The sequence below is a fragment of the Cervus elaphus genome, chromosome 24, assembly GCF_910594005.1.
Source record: "Cervus elaphus chromosome 24, mCerEla1.1, whole genome shotgun sequence".
NCBI classification, from domain to species: Eukaryota; Metazoa; Chordata; class Mammalia; order Artiodactyla; family Cervidae; genus Cervus; species Cervus elaphus.
The window spans coordinates 24766792-24784569 of NC_057838.1; the positions used below are offsets into that span (position 1 = coordinate 24766792).

General features: G+C 43.3%; 1 protein-coding gene across 1 annotated transcript in view; it reads right to left on the minus strand.

The window, feature by feature from the left end:
• The window catches only part of SCN11A (sodium voltage-gated channel alpha subunit 11), a 139532-nt gene that overhangs the window by 69707 nt on the left and 52047 nt on the right, over positions 1–17778 (minus strand). The window contains exons 4-10 of the mRNA XM_043885574.1: positions 14426–14699; positions 11308–11426; positions 10237–10338; positions 7711–7839; positions 5993–6096; positions 1601–1771; positions 747–810 (exon numbers count right to left, since the gene is read on the minus strand). Of these exons, the coding sequence (XP_043741509.1) occupies positions 747–810; positions 1601–1771; positions 5993–6096; positions 7711–7839; positions 10237–10338; positions 11308–11426; positions 14426–14699 (963 nt within the window). The remainder of the gene's footprint in view (positions 1–746; positions 811–1600; positions 1772–5992; positions 6097–7710; positions 7840–10236; positions 10339–11307; positions 11427–14425; positions 14700–17778) is intronic.

Consider the following 17778-nt stretch of genomic DNA (forward strand, 5'->3'; position numbering starts at 1 on the left):
TGGAGGCTATGCATCCCAGAGCGCACAGCGCACCCACGGAGCCCGAGTGTGCAACTGCTGGGGCCTGGGCTCTGCAGCAAGAGAAGTCACTGCACTGAGGAGCCCGCACACCACAGACAGGCAACAGCCCTTGCAAACCACAACTACAGAAAGCCCATGCACAGCAACAAAGATCCAAGGCAACCAAAGGAAAATAACAACATCAAAAAGAAAGACACTCAGTGAATCTTCACTGAATCTCTTAACTCAGAGAGGACTACCTAGAATGAGGAAGGATATCCCCAGAGGGCTACCAGCTGTTGAGGTGAATGTGTATGAACAAATGTACAACAGGGTGGGCAGTCAGAGGCAGTGGTGGTCACAGATCAACAAACAGAAGATGTATGCTGAGATGTCTTGCGTCAGGGCCATGTCATTGATCAGGAAATAGGTCTAAATGGAGCTTCCAGTCACATCACCCTTTCTGACCTTTGATAGTCTTGAATATCTACTCCATAAAGTTGAAATATCACTATGTTTTCAATAGGTTTCTTATCAGATACAAATTCAACATAATTTGGGGGAGAGTACAGTTCTAAACATTGGGAATTAATTTTTAATTTAAAAATGCATGTCAAAATTTGTTTAGACACTTGAAATAATCAGTAGTGTTTGAGAACTATCACCACTGTTTACATAAGTCATTAGATGAAGACTGTTTGCCACATCACTTCAAATAGATAGAATGAAGAATATAAACATCTTACCTGTTGCCCATCCATGTGCCACACATTTTGAATTCATTGGACTCTTCCTTTTTAAAGCAATAGTCTGAGGGGGAAAGAATTATAAATTCAGGCTGAAAAAAATAACACTGAAAGGAAACAGAATAGCAAATATGCCAAATTATGCTAGAAAAAGATGGTCCAGAATCTTCCAAAGTGATCAAGGTGATCAAAGTGATCTCAATGAAATGATCCAGAGAGAAACTAGAGCCTAAGCCCTCAGGATGATGCAAGAAAAGAAGAGAGAGAAGGAGGAGGAAGGAGAAATAAGAGGAGGAAGCAGTGACATGATAGCCACTTTGCTTCTCAGTACATAGAACTGAACCAGAGACCACGCTTGGGAGAAGCTGGACACAGGGTCAGCCATGAGAAGCTCAAAAACCAAGAGAGACATGGAGAAAGTATGGCCACATGAAATTCAGGACACGTGAAATTGATATAGGGTTGGCCTCAGAGTGGAGAGGGTGCAACATAAAAGGAGCAATATCACTGAAGAAAATACTTGGGTAGAGGGAGGCAAGTAGTGGGAAGTTGCTGGTCCCCTTTGACCAAAGCCAGGCACTCTGAAGACATCTGTAAAATGTGACAAGGAAGTGGGCAGATATGAAAGCTGACACCACTGTTATAGATGTGCAACTTCAGGCTTTTCCTTCTCCATGAAAACCCAGAGAAGGAGGCAGTTCTCTAAGAAATTCACCTGCCTACATGAGAATCCTAAAGGAACAAGTTATCCAATGCTCCTAAGACACTCATAACACAGACAGATAGATAGTATGAGTGAGGATAAATAAAAAGTAACCATGCACAAACCAAGACGTGAACGGTGGGGTGTTTACCTTGATAGTTATCCTTTTCACAGGAATTACTGACACATTTGAATCTCAGATTTCCCCTGAAGAGCTGCTGACCTACCAGGGCGAAGATGCTGAGGCAAAAGAGAGTCAAGATCATCACATCGACAAGCTTCTTCACAGAGTGCAGCAAGGCCCCAACAATGACCTTCAAACCTGAGGAAGAAAACAGGTGTAGGGAGAAGACCCCCACTCACACACACACTTAAGACAGAGGCAAGGAACAGTAAGGCTTCGAAAGTTGTCTGATTGTGGGCTGGCATTGGAAACTGGCCTGACCTGGGATTCTGAAGGTGAAAGTTCTAGTTCCCACTCTGTACCTTAGAAGCTATTTGCCATCAGAGCCATCCACTGGTCTAGGACTTGGCCTCTTTATCCCGCCCTATAGATGCCACAGGGTTGCTCTGCAGGGCAACTGAGAAAACTCTGAGCAGAAACTTGCCGCAGAGACGTAAGACATAACTTGATGACGGCTGTGCAGTCACTCCCTGACTGGGGGTCACAGGCAACATTAAGGCCAAAGTGAGGAACTGACGCTGTATTTAACATGTGGTAGCTACTACCTACGGTAACATAAAAAAGGTGCCCTGAGATATGGCTAAATTGCTGGGGGGGGGGGGGGGGTTGCACAGAAAGCTGGAAGAGGAAGCTCTGTCTGGACCCCAATAATGAAGATGTCTTAGGAGAAAAAACTCAGATTACTACTTATAATCAGGGCTTTTTTTTAATTCATTCAAGAAATATTTACCAAGCACCCTCAAGGTCTATGATACAGTGTTTGGCTGCCAAAGTTACAAAATAAAAAGGACACAGTCTGTAGTATGTCAACAACTGTTTAAAAATCAGCTTTCTGCAGAGAGGGGAGGTCACAGGGAGAGTCCTCCTCTACAGCATTTACAAAGGTCCTGGTTTGCTAAATTCCGGAGTGCAGACCCCTCTTCTCCCTCCATACACCCCTTTCCTGCAGCTGTTTCAAGCTACCAACATGACATCCCTGGACACACAGCTGGAAACAGATGTGCACAGTCTGCTGGGAAATGAGAACAAGTCAGTCCCAGTACAACACTGAGTCACAGGCTCTGCCCTCAATAGGTTCTGCTCTCTGGAGAAAGAAATTGGCAGGTGACATCTATAGTGTCTGGGATGACACTGAGTGACCAAGCTACAGCTGATCAGCGTAAACCATGAATGGGAGACTTGAGAGCACAAAGCAGCACCTGATGGGAGGCCAAGCCCACCGCGACGACCTTCCCACCAAGGGTGATGCCACATGAGGAGGAGACTTTAGGCCAAGCTGGGACATTCACTGGCTTCACCACTGCACTCATGTTCATGCCAAGATCATGCTTTCCCTGCACGGTCCGGGGCACCAAACATGAAAATACTCTAACCTCATCTATGCTTGATTTTTTATCTATAACAAGAGGCTTGTGTCTTCCCCATAGCAAGATGATTCAGATGAAAGGTAGTTGTGATTCCAGAATTATTTTTACATAGCCCCATAAAAGATTGTACCTTATACTCTTCATTCCAAAAAAAGCACTGGACTCAGTGGAAGAAGGTAGGGTGGGATGATTTGAGAGAACAGTATTGAAACATATACATTACCATATGTAAAGTTACCATCATGGCTCAGTGGTAAAGAATCTGCCTGCCAGTGCAGGAGACACCAGAGAACACAGGTTCGATCCCTGGATCAGGAAGATTCCCGGAGAAGGGAATGGCAATCCACTCCAGTATTCTTGCCTGGAAAATCCCATGGACAGAGAAGCACAGCAGGCTATGGCCCAGGGGGTCGCAAAGAGTCAGAAATGACTGAGCATGCACGCACCATATGTAAAACAGATGACCAGTGTGAGTTCAGTGCATGAAGCGGGGCACCCAAAGCCAGTGCTCTGGGACAAACTGGAGAGATGGGGTGGGGAGGGGTGTGGGAGAGGGGTTCAGAATGGAGGGATACGCGTATACCTTTGGCTAATTCTTGTTCATGTATGGCAAAAACCATCACAATATTGTAAAGTAATTATCTTCCAATTAAAACAATTTAAATTAAAAAACAAAAAGTATCCAGGGATCTCACATGGTTCATGAGTCAAAATGGAGAGTGTGTTTACCTGCTCAGAGATGAAGAAGCAAACACAAAAGTTGCTAAGTGACTGCCTGAACGTATATTTATATTTTATCCACATGAAATATGAGGGGCTCGGCTCAGGCAGAAACCCCCAAATCCACCTGGGAAACCAAGGTCCACCTTGCAAAAGAGGAAGAGAGACAAGTTCTACGTAAAGCACCCTCTGTCCGTTTCTTTATCACTCCGCAGTTGTTTTTCTGGAGTTTCCAAAAACAGTCCACTACCTCTGTATGAAAAAGATGCAATTGTCTGGAGTTCTGATAAAAGAGACTAGAAGAAGTGAAGAAGGGAAGAAGTCCAGAGAGAGAACAACTTTTAATACTTTTTTTGTAGAGGACAGGGGAAGGAGAAGAAAAGACTGTGCCACAATCACCTCGTGTTTTATAAACTGGAATGCATAGTTACAACCCACCCTGGGCTTCATCCTGACCACAGAGCTTATCTGGCTTCCAGGAGACCCCCTTCTCTCTGCTTCCTACTTCACTGGTGGCTCCTACTCATCTCCTCTGCTGGTTCTTCCTCTCACCCCTCCCCTTTAGGGTCTCAGTGCCTCGTGGGTCTCAGTCCTGTGTCCTCTTCTACTTTCCATCTATGCTCATTTTCTTCGTAACCTCATCAGATTCCATGGTTCTAAATGTCATCTATAGTCTTATAATCTCCGAAATGATATCTGCAGCCCTGAACTTCAGCTTGTATTTCTAACTGCCTACTTGATAACTCTGACTTGGATGTCTCATAGCCAGCTCAAACAGAATCTGTCTGAAGCTAACCCCAATCTGACCCCTGAGGCCTGCTTCTCTCATAGTCTTCCTTTTCTCGTTCAGAGATGATTCCATCTTTCTAGTCACTCAGACAAAAAACTTGACTCATCCTTGACCCCTCTTTTGCTCACATGATGTATACAATCAACCTGTCAGAAAGTCCTGTTGTTTCTATCTTTGAATTTATACAGAATCTGACCACCATTCACCTACTTCTCTTCTACTGCCTGATCTGAGGGCACCATTGTTTCTTGCTTGGGTTCGGACAGTGGCCCCATGTGTCAGTTTGGGCCCTCTGAGAAGTAGACACTCTGAGACCAGATTACAGGAGATTTGCGGGGTAAATGCCTATGAGGAATAGTCTGAAGGGAGAGAGTAGAGGGCGGAGAGAGCCTCAGACTGTGACCCAGGGCTGACATCTGGAAAAGGAGAGCAGGAAGAAAGCAGGATAGATTAGGAAGGGCTTCAGACTGCAGTGCATATGGGAGATAGTCTCACCCTGGTTGCTGAGAAGCCCCTGAGCCAAAGTCCCCCTTAGAGAAGTCCCATACCTTTTAGGGGTGGGCCTGCACTAATGCTCCCCAGATGCAGGGAAAGCATGATCTTGGCATGAACATGAATGCAGTGGTGAATCCAGAGAGGGGGAAGCTGGGACCATTCATCAACTGCACTCCCTGCAGCAAGGGATCTGAGCAGCATGCATTCATGGTAACCAACATGCCACCTGCTTGGTCTTCCTGCTTCTACCTTTGCTGCCCAGAGTTCTGTTCCCACACAACAGCCAGAGTAATCCTTCTACAGCCTGAGTCAGGTCATGGGACTCCTCTGCTCAGAGCCCTTGCATGGCTCCCATTTCTCTCAGAGGAAAGCCCAAGACTTCATGGGACTTAGGTGCTTCCCCTTCACCTCTGTGGTCCTTCCTCCCCCACCTAGTCCCTCACTCTGTCTGCTCCAGCCCCATCCACATCTTTCATATTCCTTGGTCTGTGGACTGGCTGCTCCCTAGGCTCTGGATACTCTTTCCCATATGTCTGCTTGTGAAACTTCCTCACCAACTTCACATCTGCTCACATCTCACCTTTCCAATTGACACCTATACTGACCACCCCACTGAAAACTGCAACCTGCTTCCTTGAACCCCATGACTTCCAAGAGCCATCATGTTACCTACTTTTCCATCTCATTTGTCCATGAAAAAGCATGCCATATAATTTACTTATTTATTATAGTTGTCGCTTAAGTCCATCTCCCAATCCCCCACCTAGAATGTAAACTCCATGAAGGCAGGGACCTTTGTCTGTCTGCTCACTGATATATCCCAGGCAGGTAGCACAGTGCATATCAGGGGCTCAATACATATTTGCTGAATGATCAAATAAATGAATAAAGAGCATTGTCTGTTAGTTTGTGGCTTACATGACATATTGAGAAATTTTAACTATTCTCTTCTGCTAAGAGTCAATGTTGAAAGTTAGAGTGACTTACCTGAAATTACTGAAATTGCTTTCAAAGCTCTGAATACTCGGAAGGTACGCAGGGATGACAGACTGAGGCTGCTGTCATTGATATATGGAGAAAATGATACAAATCTATAAGACAAAGCACAGGAAAGTCCAGGCTTGCTCAGTCATGTATCTGTCCTACACATCTCTGCAAAAGTCACAAGTAATTACAGCCTGGGTTCTGTCCACCAGCATGAAATCTGCAGCCTCCCCTTCCAGCCCCACGATCATCTCAGGACCTGGCAATGTCACTCTCTATTGCTGTGGACCCAGGGACCATAGATTGCGCAGGAGACTATTCTCAGCTGATCTTTATATTTGGACATAGTTCGGGATTCCTTGAAATAGTCATTGCAGTTGTGGCCACATTCATGGATAACAGAAATAAACTTAAACATTTATTGACTTGCTACCAAGTTCCAGGCCCCAGTACACTTTCCTAAGGTCTCAACCATGTGGCCAAGTCCAGAAGGAACCTAGGCGGTCTGGCTCCAGAGCCCATATTCCTCACCATTGCACTACACCACCTCTCAATAATATCTGACTATTGACCTTGAAATGTAAAACTCTGAAATTACTAGTACTTACCTCAAATGGCTTTTGTGAATATTAAACAAAAATATATGCAAAGTGTTTAAGACAATGGCTCGCACCAATTAAATAAGGTTGGGTTTATTATTACTGTGCTGGCAACGGGCCATTGTCTTTCTTGCTTTTTATTTTGCTCATCATTCAGATGCCAAATTGATGTCCTCTCCTTCAGAAACAACTTCAGTCCTCACTCATGCTATATACAACAACTAACTCAAAATGGACCATAAACTTAAACACAAGAGCCAAAATAATAACACTTCTAGAAGGAAACATGACAGAAACTCCTTGACCTTTCAGTAGACAAAGATGTTCTAGACTCCTTTGTTCCTCCTCCATCTTCTGAAGACTATAATCATGCATAGCATCCTATGCCAGCACTAACTGTAGCAGGTTTTAATGGTCATTAAATGCTTCACTGGGCTTCCCTGGTGGCTCAGGTGATAAAGAATCCGCCTGCAAAGCAGGAGACCTGGGTTTGATCCCTGGGTCAGGAAGATCCCCCAAAGAAGGGAAAGGCTACCCACTCCAGTATTCTTGCCTGGAGAATCCCATGGACAAAGGAGCCTGGCGGGCTACTACAGTCGATGGGGTTGCAAAGAGTCGGACACGACTAAGCGACTAAGGACATTCACAAATGCTTCTCTTCCCCTCTGAACTGTGAACTTCAACAGAGAGAGAACCATGCATGATATTTTTTTCATTATCACAACCCTGGGCCCACAGAGCCTGGCCCCATAACAGGTCAGTGTTTGGTGAGTAAATGGCTGAAAAAGTAAGACCATGAGTGTTTGACCAGAAATGGATTTGTGGGGGATTCCCTGGCAGACCAGTGGTTAGGACTCAGCACTCTCACTGCCATAGCCTGGATTCAGTCCCTGGTTGGGGAAAAGAAAGAGACAGAAAGGATGAAGTGGATTTGTGTGTGTGAAGTCCTCTGGCCAGCTGGCTACATGTGCAGTTCAGTGCCAACCAACACCTCACTTAAGAGCCCTAGGCTTTACTTGGCTGTACTCAGCCACTCAGGTGGATCCACACAGAACCCGGATGGAAGTCAAAGGGCCTCTCTCCCACCCCTAGTCTCTTCAGCAAAAATCTTAACATTCTTACGCTGTTGCAATGACAATGGAGTCCAGCCAGTTCCATGGATCTCGCAGGAAAGAAAACTCATCCAGAATAAAACCTCTTGCCAATATTTTAACTAATGCTTCAAATAAATAAATCCCAGTGAAGACATACCTACAAAGCAAATCATCCAGAAGAAGAAATATGATAAGCGATGTGAAACACAGAGAATCCTTCTATCTGATCTGACCTTCATGAGGTTTGATCCCATTTTAATGTGACATTTAACATTACGGTCTTAGCAAATCAGGGTTCAGAAAGGTAAGGTCCTCAAGCAAGTTCTGATATTTGGGATTTCTGATAAACAGGCGCATGGATAAAGTTGCAAAGCTGCTTTTAAATCACTAGCTTCATAGCCATTTTCTTGAGAAAAGTTTCAGCCAACATGGACAGTCTTTTCAACAAATGGTATTGGGAAAGCTAGATATCCACATTTAAAAGTATGAAGTTGGACCTTTACAATACGTACAAAAATTAACTCAAAGTGGATTAAAACTAAATGTAAGACCTGAAACTATAAGAGTCCTAGAAGGTAATATTTGCAAATCATATATCTGATAAGAGGTTAATATTTGGAATATATAAAGAACTCCTACAAATTCAACAACAAAAAAATTAAACAATCCAACTTTAAAATGGCTAAATGACTTGAATGAACATTTCTTCCAAGATTATATACCAATTGCCTACCAGCCTATGAAAAGATGTTCAATATCACTAATCATCAGAGAAATGCAAATCAAAACCACAATGAGATATCACTCATACTCATTAGAATAGCTACTTTTTAAAAAAAAATAGAAAGTGGGTGAGGATGTGGCAAGATTAAAATTCTTGTGCACTAGTGGTGGGATTATAAAACAGTGAAACCACCATGGAAAATATTTAGCATGAAGAACCTTCAAAAGATTAAAAATAGAATTACCATATGATTTGGCAATCCCACTTCTAGGTAAATATACAAAATAACTGAAAGCAGAGTCTTGAAGAGATACTTGCATACCCGTGTTAATAGCAGCAGTATTCACAATAGCCAAGAGGTAGAAGCAACCCAAATGTTCACTGACAGATGAACAAATTAATAAAATGTGGTACATACATATTATAAAATATCACTGAGTCTTGAAAAGGAAAGAAATCCTGTCACATGCAATAATATGGATGAACCCTGAAGTCATATACTAAGGGAGATGAACTAGTTTAAGAAGACAAAGGTTAAATGATTCCTTTATATGAAATACCTAGAGTAATCAAATACATAGAGACATGAAGAATAATGGTGATTAACAGGGGACTGGAGGGGAAGGCAGAATGAGGAGTTATTATTTAACGAGTACAGTTTCAGTTTTGCAAGATGAAAAATAGCTGTGGAGACAGAGAGTGGTAATAGTTGCACAACTGTGCAAATGTACTTAATACCACAGATCTGTACACCTAAAAGTGATTAAAATAGCAAATTTGTGGTAAAGTGTATTTTATCACAATTTAAAAAAAAAACTATTTCCATTTTTTTTTTTAATTTCCATTTTATTCCTTTAGTCCTTCACCATGTTCTGTCTTCTAATTTATTTCCCTTCTTCCCCTTCCTCCTCCTCCCTATTTCTCTTATAATTCCAATAAAAAGTGCTTGGTTGGTGTGCACACACACACATACTGGCCCCACATCTGGGACAGAAACAATTCATTTGAACAATCTGCTGGTTCAGATTAAAAGAAGTGGACTTTTTCTGGTAGAATATCCAGTCACTGTTAGCCTTCAAAGCTAAAGAACTAAGGTCTTGGGAACTTGAAAAATCCTAAAGCAGCTAATTACAAGAGCAGAAATGTTCATGAGGCTGCCTTGGGAAAGAGCTACTTTCCGCTTCAGCTTTTTCCTAAACTGCTCACCTTTCAGGTCACCAATAAACACAGAAGAGTAATTACTGTGTGGCCTGAGATGCCATCTTTTAAACTCAGGTATAATTTATAAAAATTATGGGTCTTTTTTTTAAAAAGGCTGTAATTGCAGATGTGTGGGATTCTGCAAGTCTTCATCCAGATCTCAAACAAATGAGACAGCCACCTCTCACTGCAATCTCTGTCTAGCCATCTGGCCTTCCACCTCTCACCCTACCATTCTCTCTTTTCTAGCAGAAGCCTGGCCAATAGTGGGACACACAGACCAAAATGACATCTGCGTTGAAGTAGAACCATGCCCACCAGCAGGCAGCACTCAAGTTCTCCATGATAGGGAGACTTCAACCCTCCAGGCAAATCAGGCCCACTTGGGTGTGTCACTGTCAATTCAACCATAGTTAGGGTATCCAGTCAGGGTCATGGATGTCCAGCTTGTAAAGACTCTATTCTGAGAAAGTTTCCAAATGAAACTGATTCTGCCAGCATTGGTGTTGGGGGTTTGGGACTGTGGGTGACTTTTTCTTCTCTCCATAGCCAAACTCTGATGGAATCATGATTCTTTAAGGTCTATTTGCTTAAAAACATAGGATAAATGTGTGCAGGAAAAATACTTACTCAGCATTGTCAACATTCTTGTTCATGCTGCTCTTCTGATGAGCTAAGGCCATGAACACGCAGTTGGTGATGACAGTACAGATGATGAACATGCTGAACAACGTGAGCGGGGCTGTTAAGGCAGGTACACTGCAGGATGGCCCATGTCATTTAGTTACTGGAGTAGAGGCTGCAGGGGTCCCTGCAGGGCCCCTTTTCTGCAGAAGCATCTGTCTGTTGTGAGTGTTGACTGGAACAACCCACAGCCGCCCCCTTTCTTGAAGAATTGTCCTCGAACGGCAGCCTCTCACCCTGCAAGGCTACATGCCCTTGCCACACATCTGACCCACAGACTTGAAAAAACTCACCCTCTGGCTTTCAGGTGGGGCAGCTCTGTGATACAATCCATGCTCTGAAGATCCCTGTGGGCTCAGGCTGATGCCTGATATGGGCTCAACTAAGGCCCTGTCCTTGTTTGGCTCCTTCTTTTGCTCCATGATGTTTCCCTTTTTCCTTTTCCAGACAGCACTTCTCCACTAAATCACTTAATTAAGAATCCCATCTCAGACTCTGCTTCTAGGGAACCCAACTTAAATAGATATTCCTTCCCGTTTTCCTGAGTACTTCATTATGTCTACCAACCCACACCTGTCTTTTTCACATCTCCCTCACCTCCCATCTGAAACTGCCAGGTTTCTTCTCATCCCCTGTAAATCTGGACTTTGAACACTAGAAAGTGTTTCCAAAAAAGCTTTAAACACCGTAGTTCTGCCACAACTCATTTATCAGCTAAACTCGGTGCAGAGGTTGCCAGTTTACAACCTTTACTTGGGTCTCAGCTTAGATGTTCCTTTCTTCAGGAGGCCACTCTTGATGCCTCCAAAACCCAGTTGAGCCTCCTGTCTCCTCCGAGGCCTCGGGGTCCCAGACAGGGGCCAGCCCCAGCACAGCCCTGCCTGCCACGCAGTGGGGCCACTCAGCCAGTATTTGTTGAAAGAGTGGGTTGTTTCCACTCAACAGACACATGAACCCCTAGAGTCTGTACACGCTTCCCATGACCTGGACTTAGTAAAAGAAGCAACAAAAGGATATGAATGGACTGAGATTCTAATGGCCAAACTTCTGACTGAATTGAAAGGCCCCAAAATGAACAAGGCACGTTTGGCACTGAAGCGGTAGATCGTTCTCTTTTTGTTCAATACCATAAATGTCTGCCAAAAAAAAAAAAAAAAAGCAAAAAACCACATAACAGCAATTACATGCAGTGACAAAACAATATTTATCATGAGTTCATCTTAGAGAAAATTCAGTGGAACCATAGGTTCAGGTATGGCTTATCATATTAAGACAGCAGCTTCTGATTGGAGAGTTACCTTCTGAAGCCAGAGGTACTTTCTCAGCAGCTTACACTGTCACTTTGGAAGCCAATAGATAACCCCCACCCATGTGGCTTGGGTCTCTCTCAGAGCCCCAAGACTCTGATCTGTTGAAAGTCAGTCCTCACGCCTAAAATAACTGTTAAGTTATGGACTTTTCACCCAGTGACATACTCTGGAGGCCACAGAAATGAAGTGCATGGACCCTGAAAACAAAGAAAAAAGAGATAAAGAGTAATAACTGGGTCAAATAAAACCCTTTGTATTGTACTATTTATGGAGATGAGAATTAGAAGAGAACTTGAAGAGATGGAAGTAGAACTGAACATTCACTGGAGTCTCTGCTGCCTTGTCGTGGGTATAACCAGGGATGCCAAATCCAGGAAAGACCCACCAAATGGTGCACTTCTCACCCAAAGTGTCCAGTTGGGCCCTGCTGAAAAACACCTGCTTCCTCCTTGCATCTCTTCCTGGGCTCTGGGCATGCAGCTGCCTCTGGACAAAACCAATGACTCATAGGCTTCTAACATCAACATTCAAACCATTCCCTTTCCCTATAACAGTCATCTGCTGTCCCCTTATGGGTTCCCAAAGCTGCTAGTTATAAAAGTCTTCATAGAACTAGGGTTATTCCTGTCTCCCATGTCACTGCTCTTTTCAGACTTGCGGAAAGTACTCCTTCACATGTAATTCAGCATGTTCTCAGACAGGGAAGACAGGTCTTGTCATCCAGGCACAGAGACATTGGGTTAGCTGCCACCTTGGTTGAGGTACCAGAACTTCAGCCACTGCCAAGCATCAACTTCCTTCACTGAGTTGTGGAACTTATTGGTCTGCTGGCCATCTCGCAGCAGGGAAAATGTGGACTAGGACGTTTTCTGTTTCCTCCATAACAAAATGAAATGGGCTACAGGATTCCTTGAAAGCTATGAGCCCAGAAGTCTAAGACTCACTTTGGGGATTCCGTGTACTTCCTTTGGACAGAAAGATGATTTTAGGGCAGAGAGTAACCTCTCCCTGAGGCGGGTCACCCAGATTAATAGGTGGCATGATATGGCTCTATTTCTGTGCCCTTTGATCTTGATATTTTATTAATGCCTCCTCTGACTGCTTTAAATATTTCAACTAATGGTGTATTTAACTACACTTGCCAAGGTTTTAATGATTTAAAATATAGGTATTTCCTGTCTGCTTGCTGACACATCTCCACCCTTTTCTCTTTCAAAAATGGAAGCTTTGAAAGATAAGAAGTGACCTGTGACTACAGAAAGAACCCTTGGGTTGGAGTCCCAGCTCCACCACTAACTGGCTGCTTGACCCGGTGTAAACCACTTCCCCACCAAGGCTTTGTTTCCTCATCTGTAAGATGAAGTGCTAATGACACCACCCATAGCTCACAGGAGTGCTGAGAGCACTGGCATGTGAGGCTGTGAGTGTAAGAGCTCTGCACAAGTACTAAGTCTCCTGATTTAAAGGGAGGACCCAGATTTAGAAGAGATGGTCCTAGAACATCCAACCCAGCTAGAACAGCGTCTGTCCTCCCAGGACACTCCATAACACACCAAGCTACTGCCTACCTCCTGGGTCCCCTACCCAGCCTTGAGGCAGAAGGAGGCCTCCTGGAGTTAACTTATCTCCAATGACTCTGCTTCTAAGAAGCCCCTGGAATCCTGGGGCACTAGGAGAAGGAGAGATATTAAAGTGTTTTTGTTCCTTCACCTCCTTTCTCATTTCTTGTTCTTCCCACTCATACCCCACTTTCCTCCATCACACAGTCATCATTCGGCCTGGTAATCTCAAGCCTGTTCAGTTCAAGGACATACAAACCAGGCAATCTTCCTTTGGAGAAGTCAGTTTCTCATAGGTGCCCACAAAGGATGCCCTCAGCATGCCATATTTTCCAGGACTCGCCCCCAAACTCCTCAGCTTCCTTCCTCCCTGTCTTGAGTCTGGCAAAGTAGGTTTTCCATTCTCTGCTGAATCACGCAGTGAAATGATGATGGCAAAGTCTTCTGAGTCTTTCCTGAAAGGGGATGGCTTATAGAGGACTTTCCTTACTGCCCTGGGTTTTCAACCAGCCATCAGAAGAGCCTGAGCTCACACTTCCTCATTCAGGAACCTCTTTGAGAAACTTTTATTAGAATTTCCCTACATCTAGATAGATAAAACAGCAAGACTATCATGTATTGGCGAGGAGTTTACATATAATCTGCATGTGCCCACTTGATTACAATATTCTTAAACTTTATTTATTGAGCTCCTCTTATGTGTCAAGTATTGGTTTGGGGCTTTGACCTTCATAAATCTCATTTAATAACCTAAAAAGCCTACTGGATAAAGTTTCTCAGGGTAAACTCTAGTTGCTGAAACAGACATTCATGGACAGTGGTATTAATCCTTCATATCAGCATAATGCTTTACAGTTTATAAAGTGCCTCCATCACATGTCTATACTATAATAAAGGGAAAGCAGGCATTGTTCTCATTTTACTGATTAGAAAAATGATAATTAGTGAAATGATTTACCCAAACTTATAAATTCAAGCACTTGAAATGGTCTGTACTCAACCTTTCTGACTGCTAGTCCAGTTCTCTTTCCTGACACCATTTTACCCTTCTACTGCTCCTAGTCCTTATCTTCTCCAAGATATGCATTATTATAGAGAGAAAATTAGTACTGAAAGCCATTCTTAGGACTATGAAATCAAAGACAGGGTGATAGCAAAGGAGAAGTGGGGTCTTGCTCCTTTATAGCCCAAGATCAATATTTGGAGATCCTTGCAATGCCAGTTATACTTTGTGGTTAGAACACTCCCATCTCCCCACAGAGGTACCTCATGATTGCTGTAGAATGGGTCCAAGTCTTCTAGGGGCTTTGCTATGAGGTCACGGGGAATGTCACCATAAAGCATGGGCAACTTTCTGGAGACCTTTAGGTCGAGTTGAGGTCGAGGCTTGGGTTCTGCTGCTTTCTGGTCCTTGGACTTCTTTTTCTCCTTTTGGATGGCGATCCGCTTCTTGATTGCAGCCAAAGTATCAGGAGTGAAGGGGCGGAAATTCCTCCCATCTGGAAAGATCACTGGGTAGCACCTGTCATCCATCTTCGCCCTGGGGACAGAGACAAGCAGTAAATAGATTCTCAGAGAGATCTGGGAGACAGAAATTATACTCTAATTTCTGCCCTGAGATTCCACTTTCCATGGATAGAACCATGGAGTCTACAGAGTTGAGACTGAGATGGGGGGAACTGGGAGCTCATTAGCTGTGGGTAAATTCAGAAAAGTCGACCATAATTGTGGATATAGCAAGAATTTGGGGCATAGGTGAGACCAAAGCAGAACATCATTCCTGAAGGACCTGGGAACAGGTGGGAACCTGAGTTAAAGACCAATGAGCAGAAGAAACTCAATCTGTAAAACTGAGCACCAAGCAAGACAAGAAGACTAAACCAGCTGAACTACTGAAATAGGACCTACTAATGGTAGACAAGTGGTCACAATGTGAACAGGAGAGGAAGGAACAGGGAATCAAATGGGCCATAACTGGGGGTTGTAAAGTCAAAACTATAAGTTCATGAGTCTTTCTTCACCTTTGGTCAGCAAAGTTCTTAAAATGTGATAGGATGGAAACAAAAGAGCCATAAACACGGGCATGAACAGTTATACTATCATCTATGACCCTATGCCAGCTCCTTTACTTCTGAGATCTAGACCAGGCAGAAGCAAGACTTCAAAAAAGCAAAAAGGGCTTGCCAAAGCCAATAGGGTCACTCTATCATGGGATAATAGCTCTCCCAGCCCTTATCCCTGATAGCACTTTCTACAAGGACTTTCTCCACAGCTTTGGGCTTAAAACTAGACTCAGGAAAAAAAAAAAAATAGTGTTCCAGTTGAAAGCATTTATTTTCCATATCAAGCATTCTCTTCCTTTCTAATTTACTGAATGACAATCTAGGACTAATTCCCACACCCCTCCAGGGAATTACAATGGGGAATCAACATAGCACTGGTGTCTTCATTCAACAACCATGTGTTCAGTGCCTGTTCCAGGCACAGTGCTAGGTACTAATAGTGAAAAAAAAACCCCGTTGCTCCTCCAGGCACTACAGTTATGCTGCCCTGCTATAGTGGAGAAGACAGATAAAAGACATGAAATTATACCAGAGTAAGACAAATGCTACTCTAGGAAAGAAATAGAGGATGAGTAACTAAGCAGCTTTGCAGAATCAGGGATGGGTTACCAAAGCTTTAATGTCTTAGTTGAGACCTGAAGGAGATGCAAGTATCAGAGGAGAAAATAAGGGACATCAGAGTGTTGCAGGGAGAGGAAAGAGCATGAACAAAGACACTTGGTTGAAAAAGAACATTATCCATCAACAGGTCTTGTCTGCCCAGAATGGAGATTTTTGTGGAGCATGATGGTCAGTCAGCATCAGAGAGCATGTGGGGGCCTATAATACTTAGTAAAGATCATGAACTTCACCCTGAGGGTAGTGGGGAAGTGCTAACATTTGAGTTATTATTATTACAGAGGAGTAACACTATCATTTTTTAATATCCCTCCTACTGGTAAGAATGGATAGATTTGGAATAAGGGGATGAAGGAGTTGAGAAGGCTAGAAGAGAGAAGTGAGCTTAGAAACTGCTGTGACGGGTCAAAACCACTGAGGATGACCTAATGGAGTAGATGGATTTGAGAGTCATTTAAGAAACAGCTGGATTGAGGGACAGGAAGGAGCCAAGGCTCCTGGCTTGAGCAAGTGGGTTAACAGTGCCACTCATTCACATAGAGGGCACTAGGGAAGAAGAAAGCTATGGGTGAACAGATTCAGTTCAAAACACATGGATTTGGAGAAGGAAATGGCAACCCACTCCAGTATTCTTGCCTGGAAAAGTCCATGGACAGAGGAGCCTGGCGGGCTGCAGTCCATGGGGTTACTGAGCATGTGTGCACAAGGGTGGAGGGAGATGGGTTGGTAGCAATAACCTGGTAGAACTAAAAAAATAAAAAAATAAAACACATGGAGTTGAAGCTACCGATGGGACCTGCAAGCAGAGAGAATCAAGAAGCACTTCAATACAAAGAAATCATAGCTTATACACGTTAGGTTCTGAAAACAGCACATTAAAAAAAAAAAAAAAGAACCTAAAAACATGGTCAAAATTTCCCTTGAAAATCCCTTAGGGAGGTACCATATTGAAGAGACATCTCAATTCATTTGTCAACAAATTCAGTACTGCCAGTTTTCTTCCAGTGCCAGAACCAGTCACTCTTTCTTCAGTGAAGAAAGTAGCTGGATTGTGTTTAAGAGTCATAAAAAAGGCAACACAGATGTGTCTTTAAACACACTAAGGGTAATGTAATATTCACAAGGTGTGAGCTGTATGTCAACAGAAACCAAACCTGGGACCATAGATTCAGTGGATTCTGTCCTCCACTCATTCAGGGTCAAGCTCTTAATAGATGTGCCCAGATGATGGAACTGGCTACACTATTTAAATTACTCTCTCTCCTCTCTCCTTCCCTCCATTCCTCTCCCCTTCTATTTCTCCCCTCACTTCTCTCTCATAAACATGTATAGTTGAATTTATATAAATGAAGTAAGCATATAATGATACTCTACTGAATTTGGCTCTAGAGCTCATAAAAGACATTTAAGACAAGCATAAAGTCCTTTGCCGTAAATAGCATATGAATGTTAGCTGACTCTATAAAATGGATGAGCCAGGTAAGACCCTTGATGGCAAAAACTAGACTTTATGCTAAGTTGCAGCAAGAAATACAGTGGAGGGCTCTTGACGTAAAAATGAGACTATTAAAAAAGAAAATGGACACTCTGATCCTGCTGTTCTGACCCTGAGGTATCTTGCCTGGGTTCTTGAGGAAAAGAGACTTAATAAAAATAAGTAACACAAATGAAACTGACAACCCCCTGAAACTGCACACATCACAATTTATTACAGATGATGTAATAACTAAAGAACTACATCTTAAAGGTAACACAGGGGTAGGTTGGGGGGAGTATGAAACCATTAGGGAAAATGTAATCAGAAGAATTTTCTGACCAACAATAATAAATAGGTATAAATTAGCATTTGCATCTATAGAGGATAATTTCTCATGCCGCTGCTGCTGCTAAGTCGCTTCAGTCGTGTCTGACTCTGTGCGACCCTATGGACAGCAGACC